The sequence below is a fragment of the Tenrec ecaudatus genome, chromosome 13 (assembly GCF_050624435.1).
Source record: "Tenrec ecaudatus isolate mTenEca1 chromosome 13, mTenEca1.hap1, whole genome shotgun sequence".
NCBI lineage: Eukaryota > Metazoa > Chordata > Mammalia > Afrosoricida > Tenrecidae > Tenrec > Tenrec ecaudatus.
Genome location: NC_134542.1, coordinates 64,590,620 through 64,610,313, shown reverse-complemented (window position 1 = coordinate 64,610,313; position 19,694 = coordinate 64,590,620). Strand labels below are relative to the sequence as shown.

General features: G+C 43.8%; 1 protein-coding gene across 1 annotated transcript in view; it reads right to left on the bottom strand.

The window, feature by feature from the left end:
• The window catches only part of OLA1 (Obg like ATPase 1), a 143,560-nt gene extending 124,549 nt beyond the window's left edge, over positions 1–19,011 (bottom strand). The window contains exons 1-2 of the mRNA XM_075529384.1: positions 18,879–19,011; positions 17,402–17,502 (exon numbers count right to left, since the gene is read on the bottom strand). Coding sequence (XP_075385499.1) covers positions 17,402–17,502 — 101 coding nt within the window. The 5' untranslated portion in view covers positions 18,879–19,011. The remainder of the gene's footprint in view (positions 1–17,401; positions 17,503–18,878) is intronic.
• Between the last annotated feature and the right edge of the window lie 683 nt (positions 19,012–19,694).

Below are 19,694 nucleotides of genomic sequence, written 5' to 3'. Positions count from 1 at the left end.
CATTCATCTGCTCTCATGTGCTCTGATCAGATATGTCCCTGTCAAGTACAACATGAGTCCGCTGAGGGAAAGAGGGACCAGACTTCAACCCAATGCCCCAAGGTGTGAATGCAACATTGGGGCATGGAGTAGGAAACCAGTGGAGAGGTATGGGCACTGGCCCCAGTACCAAATACTAAGTGGACGCCTGCCCCTCCCCCCAGAAGAATTTTTTTCAAAGGACGGCATTGAATCTGCAGCTCCAGGAGGGACATATCAAAACATTTTCTAATTGAGCCCTTGGTATCAGCTCATTTTCCCCCTCCCCTGCCATCCCTCCCTCATGAACCCTTGATAATTTGTCTTTTTTTTTCATGTCTTATACTGACTGCTGTCTCCCTTCCCCCACTTTTCTGTTGTCCATCCCCCTGTGCGGGGGTGGTATGTAGAACATTGTGATCAGTTCCCCTTTCCTCCCCCACCATCCTCTTACTCTCCTGGTATCGCTACTCTCATTATTGGTCCTGAGGGGTTTATCTGTCCTGGATTCCCTGTGTTTTCAGCTCTTACCTGTACCCTTGTACATGCTCTGGTCTACCCAGATTTGTAAGGTGGAATTGGGGTCATGATAATGGGTGGGGGAAGCATTAAAGAACTAGAAGAAAGCTGTATGTTTCATCGTTGCTATGCTGCATCCTGACTGACTCGTCTCTTCCTTGTGACCCTTCTGTGAGGCGATGTCCAGTTGCCTACAGATGGACTTTGGGTCCCCACTCCGCACTCTCCCTCATTTACAATGATAGGATTTTTTGTTATTTGATGCTTGATACCTGAGCCCATGGACACCTCATGATCGCACAGGCTGGTGTGCTTCCTCCATGTGGGCTTTATTGCTTTTCAGCTAGACCGCAGCTTGTTTATCTTCAAGCCTTTAAGACCCCAAACACTTTATCGTTTGATAGCTGGGCACCATCAGTTTTCTTCACATTTGCTTATGTACCTCTTCAGGGATTGTCGAGAAAGTGAGCATCATGGAATGCCAGGTTGTTTGAACAAAGTGTTTTCGCATTGAGGGAGTACTTGAGTAGAGTCCCATTGTCTGTCTGCTACCTTAATGCTTATCATGTAAATATATGTACATAGACCTATTCCCCTATCATTATATAAAAAAATATTTACATATGAACATGCCTAAATTTAGACCTCTGTAATGTGCTTTGCCTCCTAGTTCTTTCCTCTATTTCCTTTTACTTTCCTCTTGTTCCACTAGCATGTTTGGCCTTCATTCGGGTTTTAGTAATTCCTCTCGATTATTGTCCTTGATCAAGCCCTAACAGATATCCTATGCCCTCCTCGTCATCCATTTTAGATCACTTGTTCACTTGTCCCTGGGTTTGTTGACAATCCCCTTCCTTCCCCTGCCTCCACCTCTCTGGTGTCCCATGCCCCCGGCCCCGCCTCCTGGAACCCTTAGTCCTGCTGTCTTCTCCTCCAGATTGTTTTGTATATACACACAACTCCTTGTCAATTTGAAGACACAGCCAGTAGGGGAGCCACAAACTGGGCAATTGTGTTCCTCTTGGTAGGCCACAGACACGTCAAATGCACAGCAGGCTGTAATCACTACATTAGAAAAATGTCACTTCATTTTTAAGGGAATATTGACCATTCAAAAGAACACTGGTGGTGCCACGGTTAAAGCACTCAGCTGCCACCAAAATGTAGGTGGTTGAAACAAAATGGCCATTCCATGAAAAAAAGATGAGACAGGTGTGATAGCTATATAATCTGTTGTCAATTTGAGACTCTACAAGTGAAGGAGTAGAGTCTAGCCTGTCAATCAGGTTGCTGCTTGATGACCTCATTTGGAAGCACAATGGAGATACATAGCTCGCTGGAAATGGGACACACACTCACTCCCTGTGAGACAGTGCTGCGGACAAGACACATGGAGCTCTGCTAAAGCCCTGGAGCCGAAGGAGCCACATGGAGACCCCTGCCAGCACTGAGAGGCTTCCACCACCACTGGATCCACAAGACTTTCCACCTACTGGCCTGTGATCTTTCTTTCTGCATTCAGTGTTATTGCATGTGCTGTGTGAGTCTGAAGAAGAATTTATAGAGTGGTAGGGGGCAGATGGGCTAATACCAGACTTATGGACTTGATCTGGACTGGGCTGGGATGCTTTCTTAATATAAAATTGCTCTTTGATACAAAGTTCTCTCTTACACACAAGTGTCCATGAATTTGTTTCTCAAATCCACCCAGACTAACACAGCAGGTTGCATCTATAAAGATTTATAGCCTTAGAAATGTTATAGCAAAAATAACAAGAAATGTTATAAGCAGATCTGTCCATAGAGTTGCTACAGTCAGAATCCACTTGATGCCATTGGGTCTTTTATTTATTTGTAAGTCTTACCAAAAACACTTTGCAACAAATTTGAATAAGCCTACTGGCCTAATGTGGAGCACTAACATTAAATTCAAGACATCAATTAACGGTTGCAACAGACTGCAATAGCTTGAAATAAATGAAATAACTTTATACTCAAGGGTTATTAGTAATTCTCAAACACTCACTGGTAACCTTTTAAAGATGCTATGTAATTGTTCTGAAAACTAGTAAGTAAAGCATTTATTGAGTCTTCCTATAGAAACTGTACTTTCGGGACAATGAGAAATTAATAATGACAAGATTGCTTTATAGACATATTCCAGTCAGTAAATGAGGAAGGAATAAAAGATCAGAATTCTGAAATTCCCAAAGAATGAACAGATCCAGGTAACGATCACCAATGAAAGTTAATATCAAAGAAGTGGGGTAGGAACAGTTACCTCCTGCAAAAGTATGTGAGGACTTCAAAAAGTTCAGGGAAAAATAGAAATGAGATAAATATTAAAGATCTATAAAGTTAATTTCTTACCATTAGCACCATTAAGCCCAAGACACATTTGTAAGTGATGATGCCAACTAAATGGTATCTATTTAGTCTAGCCCTAAAGAACTGAGGGTCCTGGGAACTTAACCATGTCAGTGCATTATTAACTGAGGAAAAATGGGTGCTCTTTAAAGACTTCAGTTTCAGAAACAAAGAGAAGCCAGAAGGATTCAAATCAAGAAGGTGGATGTCTAATGATTTCCCAATGAACCGTTCACAAAACGCACCCTGGTTTGAGAGAAGTTAAGAGAAAAGCATTATTGTGGTGAAAGCTCAGGTGAAGCTTTCCCACTTGTTTTTCTGCTAAAGCTTTAATTTTTGAAAAACTCTCTTAAGAAGCAGATGTTAACATTCTTTGTCCTTCCAGAAAGTCAACAGGCATAATGCCTTGCTTGGGCATCTCCTAAAACATGCTGTCAAGGACTTTGCTACTGACCAGTCCATTTTTCCCTTGACTGGACCACTTCCACCTTTTGGTAATGCTGCTCTGATTTTGCTTTGTTTTCAGGTTCATATTGGTAAAGCCAATGGTTCATCTCCTGTTATAATTCTTTAAAGAAATGTTCATGTCTGCAGCTGATCTATGCACAATAGTTTTGGTACCCACCAACCTGAAAGTTAGTTCAACTTGAGCTATTTTCACTTAGAACTGTGTTAGAAGAGGAAAGTAAAAGGAAATAGAGGAAAGAACCAGGAGACAAAGGACATTTACAGCGGTCTAAATACAGACATGTACATATGTAAATATATATAAGAGGGGAATAGAACTATGTACGCATATCTATATGTTAAGAATTAAGGTTACAGATGGACACTGAGCCTCAACTCAAGTACTCCCTCAACACAAGAACACTTTGTTCTAATAATCTGGCATTCTGTGATGTTCACTTTCCTGACATGATCTCTGAAGACAAAATGGGTGCATAAGCAAATGTGGTAAAGAAAGCTGATGGTACTCAGCTATCAAAAGATACAACGTCTGGGGTCTTAAAGGTTTGAAAATAAACAAGTCGCCATCTAGCTGAGAAACAACAACACCCACATGGAAGAAAAACACCAGCCTGTGGGATCATGAGGTGTCAATGGGATCAGGTATCAGGCATCTAAGACCCAAAATTACACCCAATGTGAATTGGGGAGCGGGGTGGGAGGAATGGAGTGGAGACTCAAATGCCCATCCCCTCACAGTGGGGTCATAGGGAAGAGACGAGCCACACAGGGTGCAGCATAGCACCAATAAACCACACAACTTTCCTCTAGTGCTTTGGTGCTTCCTTCCCCCCACTATCATGACCTCAATTCTACCTTACAGATCAGATTAGACCAGAACATGCACACTGCTACAGATAAAAGTCTGCAACACAGGGAATCCAGGACAGATAAACCCCTCAGGGCCAACAAGGAGAGTAGAGATAACAGGAAATTAGGGGAGGGTGTGGGGAGAAAGGGGGAGTGAATCACAAGGATCAACCTATACCCCCCTCCCAGGGGGACAGACGGAAAAGTGGGTGAAGGAGGATGATGTACGATATGAAAATAATAATCCATAACTTATCAAGGATTCATGATGGAGGCAGGCAGGGGAGGAAGGGGGTAAGAAATGGGGAGCTGATATCAGGGGCTCAAGTGGGAAGAGAATGCTTTGAAAATGATGATGGCAGCATATGTGCTTGACACAAGGAATAGGATGTATGGATGTAAGAGCCCCCAATAAAGTATTTAATAAACAAAACAAACAGAACTAAGTTAGCTGAAAACAAGTGAGCTGTCTATTGATCAGTGCTTTCTGCTGCTAACTGTTGATCCTAAATGTCATTTAGGCTATCAACAAGATTGTTTTCCTCAAAAATTGATATGGACGGTCTCGTACTGGGTTGACACTTCAACATTGTCTTATGTAGGGGTCCTCAACTTTTTAAACAGGGGCCAGTTCACTGTCCCTCAGACCATTGGAGGGCCGGACTATAGTTTTTTTTAAAAAAAAACTATGAACAAATTCCTATGCACACTGCACATATCTTATTTTGCAGTAAAACAAAATGGGGAAAAAACACCCAGCGGACCGGATCAATGTCTTCGGCGGGCCGCCGTTTGTGGACCCCTGGCACCGCCTCCTTAAAACTAGTTATCCATGTATAGCAGTTCTGGAAAGCAATCTGGTGATACTTCCACAAATATGGAAACTGAGCTACCTTATGACCCAGCTATCCCTCCACTGGGCACATACCCAGAAGAGGTAAGAAATAAACCACAGCCAGTTATATGCTCTCCAGTGTTTATTCACAATCGCAAAGAGTTGGAAACCATCTAAATTGCCATTGGTAGAAGAGTGAATCAGCAAACTCTGGCACATACTAACAATGGAGAACTATGTATGCATCAGTAAAAAGCACTGATGGATGAGCACATGAAACACATCTTTTCACGGGAAGAGTTGGAGAAAATTATGCTAAGCAAAGTCAGCCAAGCACAAAAGGAAAAGCACAGCATGAGTGCCCTGAGAATCGGGAGTGGGCAAGCAGACTCCTACCATGATGCACCACACCATGAGGATAACATGGCCACATGAAAGAATGCATGGAAAGGGAGAGCTACAGGGCAGGCCCAATCCGAGCCAAACTGACCCCCTCCCGGGAAGTGGGTGTGGCGGAGAAGGGGAACTGAACCTAGAAGTTGGGGAGAGGGGTCAGCATGCCACACCCACACGGAGGCAGGTCAGGAGGGAGGAGAGAAAGAGAGAGCCGGACTGAACCCCATGCTTGCACACCAGGCCCGGAGAATGATGTCCCTGCAGGGAGCTAATGGGACACAGAGGGGACTGGGCAACCGACAACAGCACATGTCATGCTGTCCCCTTATTGGAACAGACTGCGACAGAGGACATTTCTGGGGTCACATAGTGGGAAGGCAGTGCGGTCTGAACCGCCCAAAATGGAGTGAACCAAGAAGGGAGCATACCAGATGAGCAACTGGAGCAAGATAGAGCTACAAAGCCCGTGAGGAGCCACCAAGGGGGCGGTCCAGGCCGGGAGGGGCAGCTCCTGGACAGTCTTGAAGGCCAGCGAACAGACCCAGGATTTTCGTATATTTCTTTTTTAAAAAATTCTTTTTTATTTACTATTTTCATTTTTTTAAAATCAGTTTGGGCTATATCGTAGTTGGTGTACCTACCTACATAGGAGAGACACTGGAAGCATGACCGAGGAGAGAGTAGTGGGACCAATGGTCAGTCGGGGAGACCTAGGAGGTGATGGCGGTGGGGGAAGGAGGCGAGAGCAGGCTGCACCATGGACAGGGGAACTGGGTATGGAGTCAGTAACAAGGAGACTGGGATCCGAAGGGCAGGGTCTGAGCAACAGCAAACTAGCTAAAAGGAGCTACCAAGTGGCAGAAATAAGGGGAAAGTGACAGTGGGGCAAGACGAAGGTAAAAGGAAACAGAGGAAGGACCAAGGAAGCAAAGCAATGGATAGAAGTACAAACATAGTGGCGTACATATGTAAATACATGAATCCACAAAGGTGAAATAAACTCAATGCCCATCAGAATACGGACAAAGAAACTGTGATATATACACACAATGGAATACGGTGCATCACTAAAAAGCAATGATAAATCCATGAAGCACTCATAGCAGGATGGACTTAGAGAACAGTTTCATGCTTGAGTGAAATTAGTCAAACCCAAAAGGACAAATATCATAAGAGACCACTGCTATAAAGAAGGGGGGGAAAGACTTTCATGTCATAGGGAACAGAATGTGGAGGTTTTGCAGGTGGGGCGGAGGGAAAGGGCGTGGAGAGTGTTGATAGGGGCTAACTTGTATGAAGAGAAAAACAGGAATCCACACGAGGGAGAAGACAAAAAAGGGAGGGTGGTTAGGATAAGCTTTGGGTGGTTTGATAACTGTTGGATACACAACTGATGATCTGAAATATAAAGCCCCCACCCAATTCACAATTTAGACACTGTTTTTAAAGTGCTATTGCGCTTTTGTACACCATAGATTCAAACTAGTTCATTGCTATTACCACGGTCATATTAACCATAACAGTGGAAAGGTCATAAAGAGTTTATGGAGCTTTTTAGTGCTTTTTCTTTTTTCAAATTTATGGCTATTATTAAGTATAATATTTTTTACCGGACACCAGGACAAACTTAAACATTTTATAACAAAAGTTTATCCTTTACATTATACCATAAAGTAAAAATGTAACAAAAGAAAGTCCCATTATCTCTAAGAAAAAAATTCTTATCGTCAAACTAAACTTGGAAGACAAATCTCCATTTTCCCAGATCGTCTCATCTTGGACATGTACTTTAAAACGCAGGTTACTTTTACCTTCCAATAGCTTTGTAGACCTGAAAAGTAAAAAAGAAGGAAGGGAGAAGGAACAAGAGAAATTTCTAAGGATTACTATAGGCTTCAGTGTCAATGCAAGACATTTTGATCTATTCAAACCGATTTTAAAAAGTCTTGCAAAAGCAAAGAATTTAAAGTTCTGGCTGAAGGCTGGGGTGTTAGAGTTAAAGCCATCGAGACAGTTTTGTGAAATGAGGATTTTTTTACACGTACACACACATGTTTAGATCCTTAAGGTTATCATTAAAGTTTGAAAGTAGGAGAAAGAATTCAAAATTATAAGTATTTATTTCATGTAAGAGCAGGTTATCACAAATATTATTCCATCAGTGACAGCATTAAGAGAAAATATACTGCTACTAGATTTAATGTATGCTCCCTCCGCTGGAGACCTAACCATTTTATTTTAGAAATTATATATTTTGCTAAAATAACAAAATATCAATGAATAGATATCATATCTAAACCCTTATAGACAGAATTACTATGTCTTTGGAGTTAAGATTCCAATATTGGGCTATCACAGCATTATTTTTAGCTAACCATTTCTATAACACACTCTAATCCATGGGAAAAGTAAGATGCCTCTTCAAAACTTTTTCTGGACATAAAAAAACTGTTTAAAATGATCTGACACATAAATTGAACAGGTGTTGGGGGGAGGCAGTAATGGGGCTATTCTCACAAATATATATAGGTCTGACACATGATGTTTCTACAAATGTATTTATTACATGTGCTAAAAACACACCTGTAAATGTTAGTAGAGGATACAGGGTATAATATTATAAAAACTTCTGAGCCACAGGCAAAGGCCATATAAGGAATGAGGCACTGGGCTTAGGGACTCAGGACCAGAGTCTCAAAAGACATCAAAGTCAATTGGTAAAACACAGTACACAATTATGATAGACAAGTTAAATTAAAATTTAACACCTTATCATCTGATCTGCCCATGGACCCATTTTAAATTTGTTCTTTATTTTTTAATATGTTTTGCTTTCTTTTCTATTGAAGTTTTTGTTTTATTTTGTTATTGTTGTTAGGTTTTGCTGTTAAGTTTTTCTGTATATGAAATCCATGATAGGCAAACCTACAGAAACAGGAAGGTTTCTTGGGGGTATGTCAAGGGAGGTTGGGAGGAAGTGGGGATAAGAGGTTGGGAGGAAATGGGGACAGGAGGTTTTGCCTAGGAAGCACTAAATTTCAGGGTGGCAGCAGAATATGCAAAGGGTTAGCAAGAATAGTGCTACAACTCCAAGAATGTAGCAGATGCCGCTACATTGTACATGTGGAATTTGTGCAGTTGTAGAGCTTGCTTATGTATCTTTTCACCAGCAATTTAAAAAAGTGAAAGCCTGAACTCTACATGTGAAGACTGGAGAATGTTTTATTACCGACATATTTACCATAATTAAAAAAATACTCATCATTGCCATCAGCCAAAAAGAGTGAATAAAAATTTTATAATCATAAAAAATCCATGGAAAATAATGTACATACAGGAGACACAATAGACACAAGGTCTAAATATAACATAGCAGTATATACTCTTAAGAGAAAAAGAACATTAGTGGAAAAACTGGTGAAACTCGGACGGTGGTTTACACAGTATTAAAAAAAATAAACAACCAGAAAAAAGTAATTTACAGACAGAAAACAATATGCAGTACTGAGAGCAGAACAAATGAACAAAGCTCTCCATACGACATACAAGTGGTCCTGAATGCACAGCACAGCAAAAGGTCAGCCATACAGATGCTCCCCTCACACCAAGTTGAGTGGACTGAGATGTGAGTTCAAGAAGAGCAAAGTAGCTAGAATTGACAGGACAACACGATGGAGTGGAACTCCTTCCAAGGGGGGTATGCACGGAGAGAGAACTCTGAAAATCTACAGAAAGGATCCTAAAGTACCTACAGGAATATGGTTGAGACACTGCAGACCAGACACTGGGGACCGGCTCCCTTTCCACTCGGCCGTTCCACTTGGAGGAGGGCCATAGGCAGCCCTGGCACCCAGCCAGAATGGCATGATCCTGAAGCCCCACTTCCACAAGGGCTGGCAACGGCGGGTGTCCACGTGGCTCAACCAGCCGGCATAGGAGATCCGCAGAACCGCCCAGCGTGCCCTGCCCTATCTCACCAAAGTCTGGGCTAGCTGGGGCTTCAGCCTGGAAGAGCAGAAGCCTGCACTATCGGCATTCGGTGGACCCCAGGAGTCAGAACAAGTCCACCGAGTCCCTGAAGCCCAATATGCAGCAGGTGAAAGAATACCGCTCCAAGCTCATCCTATTCCCCTGGAAACCCTCGGCCCTCAAGAAGGGAGACAGCTCTGTGGAGGAACGCAAACTGGCCATGCAGTTGACTGGACCTATTTTGCGCATCCAAAACGTCTACAAGAAGAAGAAAGCCCGGGTCATCACCCACGATGAGAAGGCCTTCACCGGTCTGCACATGGCCTGCCCAACGCATCTGAGCAAGGAGGGCCAAGGAGCCTACAGAGCAGGGAGTGGGGAAGTGGAGCTGTGTCTACCAGGGCCTTCAGTAAATTCTCATATCTATATTATACACACACATATGGCTGAATAATGTTTTGTGTATAAGTAAATTCAATCTGCACGGGACAGAGAAAATAAACACCAAGAAAGCTGGAGGAGGGTGAGTAATTGTCAGTGCTCATACATTGTTTGAAATAGTTCAGATTACTGACTAGAATAATACAGAGAATTTGAGAATGCTTAGAAAGATCACACTTTAGCACTAAGACTAATACATGGGGTCTTCGAAAAGTTCATAGAAAATGCCTATTATGAAAAAGGTATGCATGTTATAACAGATATGAACAAGAACTAGTTTGAGGCACCCAGAAAGGATAAGACATCACTGACCCACGCCTCAATCAAACATGACCCACAGTATCTACTTTTAGCAATTGGTCTTTCCTGATGACTCTTCCAAAATAAGTGAATTGAAGCCTAATCAACAATATTCTGACTATACACCTATCGCCGAAGACAAACTCATTTGTTTTTTGCTATATATGAAATTCTTGACAATGCCACAGTTCGAACACATCAATTTTTCTTCTATCGTGTTTGTTTCCTAACTTTCACATGCTTCTGCTATGGGCACAACATAGAATATTATTCATCCAAAAGAGGATGAAGTTTGAGTTGCACATAGTGACTCTACATACAACAGAGGGAAACAGTATCCATTCCTGTGCCCTCCTGACATTATGAAAACAGGCTAAGTGAAATAAGCCATATACAAAAGGTTTGGGATCAGGATTATCAGTGGTTTGCAGTTGCTGCTGTTGTTGTAGGTGCCACTGAGCTGGTTCCAAGCCACAGGGACCCAACTTACAACAGAGCAAAACACTGCCTGGTGCTGCATCACCATCGCAACTACCCTATGTTGAGTCTGTTGTAAAAGTCATTGTATCAATCGGTCACATAGAGGCCCCTTTACTTCACCAAACACGATGCCCTTCTCCAGGGACTGATCTCCTGACAACCATTTAAAATACGTGAGAGGAGTCTCATCATCCTTTCCTCTAAGGAGCTTTCCTGCCTTCTTCCAAGATTGTCCTTTTGGCAGTCCATGGTTTTCAATATTCTTCACCAGCGCTACAAATTAAACACACCGATTCTGCTTCAGTCTTTATTCAATGTCCAACTTTCACATGCATATGAGGCAACTGAAAATACCATGGCTTGTGTCAGCACACTTTAGGCCTCAAAGTAACGTTCTTGCTTTTCAAGATTGCAAAGAGTCCTTGCACAGTTATTTACCCGCTCTACAGAGGCCTTGTGCTGCAAGAAGGTGGATAGGTATTGCCTTGGATGAAGGGGAAGATGGAATCCACAAGAAAGTGGATGAGAGGTGGAGGGGTGGGGTAAACTATTGGAGCATTTGATAAGTAATTTAAACTGTTGACTACAAAACTGATTATATGAAATTTAAAATCCTCACCTAATTCACAATTTTTAAGAGTATTAAAAAGGAAAAAAAAAAGGTCTCTGATTGGTCTCAGGCAAATTGAGAGGTGAGTTGTAGAACCAACCAAAGTACACTGCAAGAAAAATCACCTAAGCAATACACTGCCTCCCCTGGGCAGCTGTTGCGTACTGAGAGCAGAGTATACACACTAGTTGTTGCCCAATACCCATGCTTGCCTGCTTCCAAGGTAACAGACCTACATGAGCATATGGCCATCAAAATAAAGACATTTCCTAGCCTCCTTACATCTAAATTTTTGGGAACAAATGCTATACAAAGGTATACAGGTCATAGTATACTGTGACAAAAACCCTAATAGACCTTTGGTGAATCTTTTAACCTTCTGACCTTTCAGATAACCATCTGCAGGAATTCACCAGTACCTCGGACATGAGGATGAGGACCACAAACTAAGAGATCAGAGAACCATGGTGGAAGGAGAGCTTGAGGGCCTGAGGACTTGGAAACGCAGAGCCCCTATAGCAATCTGTGACTGCAGAATTCACTTTACATGAAAAAGGAAACGTGTGTGAAAGGGCCAAGATGTCACTTTGAAAACTAAAATTTGCCTGACCCAGGGCAGCCAAGGGATTTTCGATTGCTACACATGCATGTGAATGCGGGACAATTACTAACGATGGCCGGAGCACTGTTGCATTTGAATTATAGTGTGGTCAGAGAATATGAATGCCATGAACTTCCAAAGAGCAAACAAATCTGTCTTGGAAAAAGTACAGCCAGAGTACTCCTTGGAAGAAAGGATGGCAAGATTTTCTCTCTCATTCTTTGGGCATGTTATCAGAAAGGACTAGTGTCTAGTGGAGAATATCATATTTTATAGAGGAGTCGACAAAAATAAGATGCTCGATGAGATGCTGCAGCAATGGGCTCAAGCAACAAATGTGAGGATGGCGCAGGATCAGGCAGGCAACGTCTCACTGGCTGGACTTAGGATCACTGAGTTAAACAGACAGACAGACCGAATGGCACATAACCACATTCTCCAACCCAAGACAAACAATCACAATAGGAATTGTCCAATGACAGATGTAAAGTCTGGAACGGCCTCCAAGGCTCACACGGACCATAAATCGTGGCCCAAGAGAAGCTGATTCTTAGAGCAGCAGTTCTCACCTGTGGGTCGCGACCCCTTGGGGGTCGAAGGACCCTTTCACAGGGGTTGCCCGATTCATAACAGTAGCAAAATGATAGTGATGAAGTAGTAACAAAAATAATTGTATGGTTGAGGGGTCGCCACAACATGAGGAACTGTATTAAAGGGTCATGGCAGTAGGAAGGTTGAGAACCACTGTGCTAGAGTCATTTTGGTAAGAAAAGGCAGAACAAAACTACAGACTAAATCTTCACCTTCCTACTTTGGTATATTTTCTACTTCATGAAAAGTGGTCATGGGGGGGAAGTGGCCACTGAAACATGTCTCCTTTACCATGAAGCCTACATATCTTAAAGGAGGGTGAGGGGGAGAAGAGATAGTCCATTCATCTGCCCATATATCCATATATTACTACTCAATGTTTATTAGTTCCTCAACACTAGTCTAGGAGCTAGAACTGCAACTATAAGAACAAAATCTTTATGCAAATGAATTTAAATTCTATTGTCAGGAAGTGTTAAAACCGTTGAATAAATTAGATAATACATATAAAGTGCTGAGGACACTAGCTTAATAGCATCCAAGAAATATCAGCTTTTATTAGCTATAAATATTTTAAGTTCCAGAAAATCAGTCTGAAATATATTAAGAATCTAGCCCTATATGCACCAAAACAAAGCTGATTGCCATCAAGTAGGTTCCGACACGTAGCAACCCTACAGGACAGAGTAGAACTGTCCCTTTGGGTTTCAGAGACTATACATCTTTATGGCAGCAGATAGCGGCTTCATCTTCTTCCCACAGAATTGCTGGTAGATTTGAACTGCTGACCTTGTTAACAGCCTAAGGCCCAGCGGTCTCAAAACCAAGAGATTGTTTTTGATGGTTTATTATTGAACATCCTTACTTTTATCAAAAGATTATCCTTTAGATACCTGCTTCTATTTCAGTGGATGTATGGAGGCATAGTGGTTGCCCATTGGGTTGCTAACTGAAAGGTCAGCAGTTCAAAACTACCAGCCACTCCTCAGAGGAAAGTCAGGCCTTTTGACTTTGAATAGTTAAGAGTCTATGAAACTAACAAGAGAACTTCTACCCTGTCTGGTCAGTTTGCTGTGAGTTGGAACAGACTTGCTGGCAGTGAGTTTGGTCATTGAAAAATGGAAGCTCTAGGGGCACAGTGGGTTAAGTACTGAGCTGCCAACTGCAAGATCAGCCATTCAAACCCACCAGCCACTCTAGGAAGAAAGACGAGGCTGCCTGCTCCTATAAAGGTTTACAATGTCAGAAACCGTAAGCATCAGTCCTTCTCAGTCCAATAGGGTCACTCAGAGTTGGGATCCACTCAATGGCAGTGGGTTTAATTTCGGGTTTTGAATTTAGAGGTAAACAGTCCAGACAGGCTCTCTCCACTAAGCATCTGGATCACACAAAAGGTAGCTGGAGATGAGAAACGCCCAGATATTCGGTATTTGTGTCTGAGCTCCACATGGACTCAGCTCTGCCAGTACCGTCTTGGCCCCAGGCCTGGCGGAAACCTGGCTGTTCAACTCCCTCAGTTCTATTCTCCAATAAACCTCTTTTGCTTGTTTAAAATGACCAGAATTCATGTTGCATACAAATAAATCATTCTATAAAATGAAGTATTTACAATTAAATGCAGTTACGAAAATCCATTAAACCATATCCCTAAAAAGTAGTACACTGTATTGCTTGTAAATTATGCCTCCATGAAAAGGGGGCACGTATGTTTAATTTAAAAGCAAAAACAGGGCATTTTTGCTTTGATAACTAAATATTCTTAATTATTTTCATCTATATTGGTTTTGATCTATTGTGAAAAAGCTACGATTGTTATGCTTAAGATGGCTATTTTAAGTAGCACATCTAAAGTTGCACTGACGGCAGTGACTCAAGAACAAGTGAAGTATGTTAATATCCACAAACCATGTCCTGCTTTCTAGTGCAGTAAAGCGCACAACATACATAATGATCATATCTTGCTTTCAAGTGTATTGACAGCACCTTATAGTACTTTGCTTAATTATTTGTTTTGCTTATGTTTCCACTCTTACTTAGTCTCACTATGCAAGCAGCCTATATCACAGCAGGAAGCTCCTTCAAAATGCAAACCTCTCCGGCTCCAGGAATGACTGTGTCGTGCAGTGAACTGCTTTTACATGGTCTTTCTAGCTATGGTCTTCTAACTATTCCCAAAATGATTGGCCGGGCAAGTCTTGCAAGGAATTGGTCCGTTTACTATGTAAATTGAGGGACTTATAATTCAACAGAGGACTAGCTGGTTTACTATGCAAACTGAGTAGCTGATGGTCTGCCAAAGAATTAGTCAGTTCAGAGTTCTGCTGGGAGGATTATGTCTTAAAAATGACAAAGAGTACCGTTATAAAAAGGACAATCTCACAAAGGTCCAGGAGGACCTCATGACCATTAAGTGGAAATCTGGAGCAAGGTCCCTGTGCTGAGAACCTCCTAGACCCAGAAGAGAGAGTTGTAACTCTGAAGATGCTACAAGACAGTAGAGAGTGCAGCAGCAAATGTGACTACCCACAGTGTAAGAGCTGAGTGTTTTCAGCAGGCTTGCCTACAGTTTAAAAATCAAAACAAAACTATAACCCCGTCAATTCAGGGCACAGGCCTGAGTATACCCAATGCAAGGGCTGCCTTGGAAAATCCATGCATGGATCTTCCTATAGCTTGTCAGAAGGCTGCCAGCAGAGCCAAATGAACTGTAAAACCTGCCGGAGCTGGGGGAGAGAGAACTGAGTGTGCCCTCCACAGGTTCTACATACCTCCCTACCCAGGGCAGTATGATGGATGGTAGTGTAATGGCAAGAGACTGGCCTGGGTAGTGTGCCAGGACAGGAGCAGAGACCAGTGAGGTTCAAAGGCAAAGCAGAAGCCAGAGGAGTCACACAGCCCATCTAAGGGGTACGGTAGTAGCCAAAGGCAGCAGTAACATGAACACCACATCTGACCTGTACCACCAAGCCGAGCAACCTGTGAATAGATGTGAGTGATGTGGGCAAGAGTAAGCGTGTCCCCTTTGGGAACCTGTGCTATTGTTTCCTATGATAACAGTGGTGCTTCCTCTACTTGCTCTCAGTATAGTATCCCCATGCTCAGGCTCAACATGCAGACATACACATTTACACGATTAGCTCCACATAAAAATCACTTATTTGTAAATAAACAAGTTGAAAACATGGAAAAACAAATTTTTTCACTTTCAGATTTTATTGAATTATAGATAATAGGACAAATACTTTCCTTTTTAGTCTACCATTCCAATAATAAATTCAAAATCGTCACCTCCCTCATTAGAAACTTAGTCATCTGACTTCTGAGCCCCCAAAAGTCAACTCAAATTTATAACACAGCTTTTCAATATTTTCCTATAGCATCTGACTACATGGCCATGAGTAGCCAGCCCAGGCAGCAGCCACACAGCGAGCCAGCGCTGAGATAGGTGTTGTTATTGCTGTTAAGTGCCATCAAGCCGATACTGACTCAAAGTGACCCCATGTGACAGACTAGAACAGAGTAGAGTTTCCTTGGCTGTAATCTTTACAGGAGCAGAACACTGGGTCTTTCTCCCAGACCCACCTGTTGGGTTTGAACTGTTGACTTTTAGGTTAGCAGTCAAGTGCTTAATCGTTGCACCACCAAGGCTCCTTACACTCAATTCCATTTCAATTCAGTATTGCGCGACTCCCAGCAGTGCTTCAAGCAAGTATCACTGGTCCTGGTCTGTTAGATAAGGAGCTGGGGTGGTACTGTCAGACTACTGGCCGCAAGGTTGGCAGTTCAAACCAACCAACCACTCGGTAAGGAAAAGATGAGGCAATCTGTTCCCATACATTTATAGCCATGGAAACCCTACACAGCAGTGTTTCCCAAAGTGGATGGCACAAACCGGTGCTGGAACAATCCAAAGGGGCTGCAAAGGTTAGCACCTGCACTTTATCCTGGATTATGGGCTACAGTGTAAAATTTTTTCATTGCCACGTGAGTGTTGACTAATTTTTTTCCCCAGTGGGCAGTAGACCAAATAAATGTTATCCATGGGAACCAATGTTATCTATATAAGTGGCAGAAAGAGGCGGCTTTGTACTCCCATTAAGAGTTCCAGTCTCAGAAACCCACAGGGGCAGCTCTCTCCTGTCCTACAGTGTCAACATAAGGCAGCATCAACTCGAAGGCGGTGTTTGGTTTTTGTGTTTTACACTAGACAAGAGTTGCTAGGAATCAGAATTGACTCAATGGTAGTGGTGGGTTCAACTTGATCTGCTAACTCTCATTGCTTCTTGAATTTAGTGAAACAATGTAGCCCTTTTCAACACATTATCTGTGTACTCAAATCCAAATTAGGCAAATTTCCATTGAGTCAATTCAGACTTGCAGTGACCCTAGAAGACAGAGTAGAGGCTGACTGCCACAGCCTTCTCCCAAACAGCTAAGAGCTACAAACTGCTAACCTTTGGGTTAGCAGCTGATCACTTTAACCACTGTGCCACCAAAGCTCTTCAGTATCTGGCTAGAAAACCAAAATAAAAACACATCTGAACTAAACCTAGCTTTCCAACAAAATACTCCAGCTTACTAGCTTCTTGCCCTCAATTTCAACTTAATTACGAGTTTCCCAAACCCAAAAAGCCACATTCATTGCCATCAAGTTGATTCTAACTCACATGAATTTTTCAATGGTTGCAATCTTAAAGAAGGTGCTCTGGTGGTACAGTGGTTAAGCACTTGACTGCTAAATAATAGGTTGCTGGTTCAAACCCACCAGTCTCCCTGCAGTACAAAAATGTGGCAGTGTGCTCCTCAACCCAACAGCAATGATGTAGTTACATCACCAGGTCTCTCTTCTATGGAGTTACTAAATGGATTTGAACTGCCAATGTTCTCTTTAGTAGCCAAGCATAATCCATGTGCACCACTCAAGCACAAAAGTGGAAAAAGTCCAACATTCACCTACCCAACATTTGGCAATCCAACAATCCCAATTTTCAGGGAGGTTCCAAATCTTCCAATGATTGGGAGTGGTTTAATTCCATCACCTCCCTTTTTGGGGGGCATCTGAAATGTCAAAACAAGTAAGAACAACACTTTTTGATATCTCCATTGACCGAAAATGTATTTCATCATATAAAACGTATGGGGTTACTGATAGCACTGAAAACCAGGTGGAAAATAAACCATACAGCACAAGGGAACTCCCTGGGACTATTCCACCATCCCACCAACTTTATGAATCCTCCCGCTATCTGTCAACCCAGCACTGACACAAGGCTAAGATCCATTTTGTTTTTGTGTTAAACAAAACAAAAAAGTTCTGTAAACAAGTGTGATTTTAATGGCTGTCGAAACAGTCACTCCAGGGAAGCCCTGGAAAGACTGATTTAGAAATATATGACACTGGCCACCAAAAAATAAACTTTAGCTACCAATCCTCCACCCAGGCTGCTTACAAAACATTTTATTTGCAATGGTTTTAGAGTAAGAGAAGTAAGACATGGTTATATGAAAGAAAATACTGGGAAGCAGGGACACAGATTTTTTAAGTATTAAAAAAAATACATTCTAGAACTATCAGCAGCCAAGTCACCTCCCACCAAAACCATTCTTAAATTACCTAAAATGAATATTCCTTCATTCCCTCCAAACCCCCAATTTTTACAAGGTTAAGGATGAACACGTGTCAGGTAACAGGTCCTTCTCAGTAAGTCCCTTCCACTTTGCTAAGTAATGCTCGTGAGTTTTCAATAACCAATCTCTGGAATCTACACCTTGGTTACAGTCATAGAGAAAACCACTAACCCTTAGGAGTTAAAAGTCCAAACTTTCTCAGTCCCCGGCTCCAAGTTCGTCCGTGCAGAATAAAGCCTGATTTGCTCCTGAAGACGCAACCCACGAGGACTGCTAATCTCACCTTTTAGGAGATGAGACCTAAAGCTGGCCCTGTCTTCTGGCTGGAGTTAGACACCCCTACCTACACCCCCGCTGAGGCCACGCTGCGAATGCACCAAGCTTGAAGTGATCTTTCAGCCTCGGTTTCCTGACTCCAGGCTCCCTTTTCCACCTGTTCCTGGTCAAGCCCCAGGCCGCGGAAGCACAGCTGCACGAGCAGAGGCTGGCCTCCCACCAAGGGGTGGACAGCAGCCTGGCCAAAGCGGGCGCCCACCCAATACCTTCGCCCTCCGGACAGCGCCACTGACCGTCCCGGACTCCAGAGAGGGCTCTTCCCCTGGGCGCGCCGGGGTGAAGCGTGGGCCACTCCCGGGACGCGCGGCCTAGTCCGAGAGCGCCTCATTCATCCATACACCCCACGCCGCCTGCTTCCCTCGCCCCCATCCCGGTCACCCGTCCCGGGCTTCCCTCCAGTCTCCAGGCAACCGGCCCGGGCACCGAAGGCAAGGCGGAAAGCAGGCCTGCGGGCTCCCGGAGGGCCTCACCGTGCTCCGGACGGGCAAGGACTCGAGGTCCCAGACGACAGCAGGAGACCAGCACTGCCGGCAGCGGGAGGCGGGGAGGCAGGAGGAGAGCGCAGGCCCCACCCCTCGGCCGAGCTGCACGCACGACGGCGGCGGAATGGGCGGGCCAGGAGCTGGGCGCCACCTGCGCGCAGGCCGCGTGCCCCGCCCTGCGCGCCCAGCCCCGCCTCGCGTGCCCTTTCGCCACGCCCATTGGCTCAGCCTGCCGCGGGAGGCGGGAGCTGAGGGGGCGGAGACTCGAGGCGACAGAGCTGGCGCGGGTCGGCAGCCGCCTCCCGCGGAGCGTGCTGTGTGTGCTTCTTCCATTGGCACGTGGCGCTGCTCAGCTTCTGATCACCGCTTCCGTCTTGCCGCGTACCCTGCGCCCTGGCACACGCACACGCGCAGGCCTGCCGTCCCGAAGTCACCCGCTGAACCTGTTACCCCCCTCGGCTGTGACCACCCTCGTGGACGAGCCAAGCTAGGCGGACAAGGTCGGCTGCCTGCCTAGATCCTCCGGGACCAGGAGCCCAGCCAGCAGCATCCTTTCTCTATAACGAGTTCTTCAGTCAATCCAGACGAGTAAGAAGGTGTTAAATAAGCATTCTCAAAGGAAAAGGGGTTATGTAAAAGAGAGCTTTGCATTTAAATTGTGGTATGGGGAAGAATATAGAAAGTACCAAACTCACTGCCATCGATTCACAGCGACTCTATAGGCCAGGCTAGCGCTGGCCCTTGAGTTTCTGAGACTACAACTGTGTACAGGAGGAGTGCTTGGAGCGGCTGCATGTTTCACAC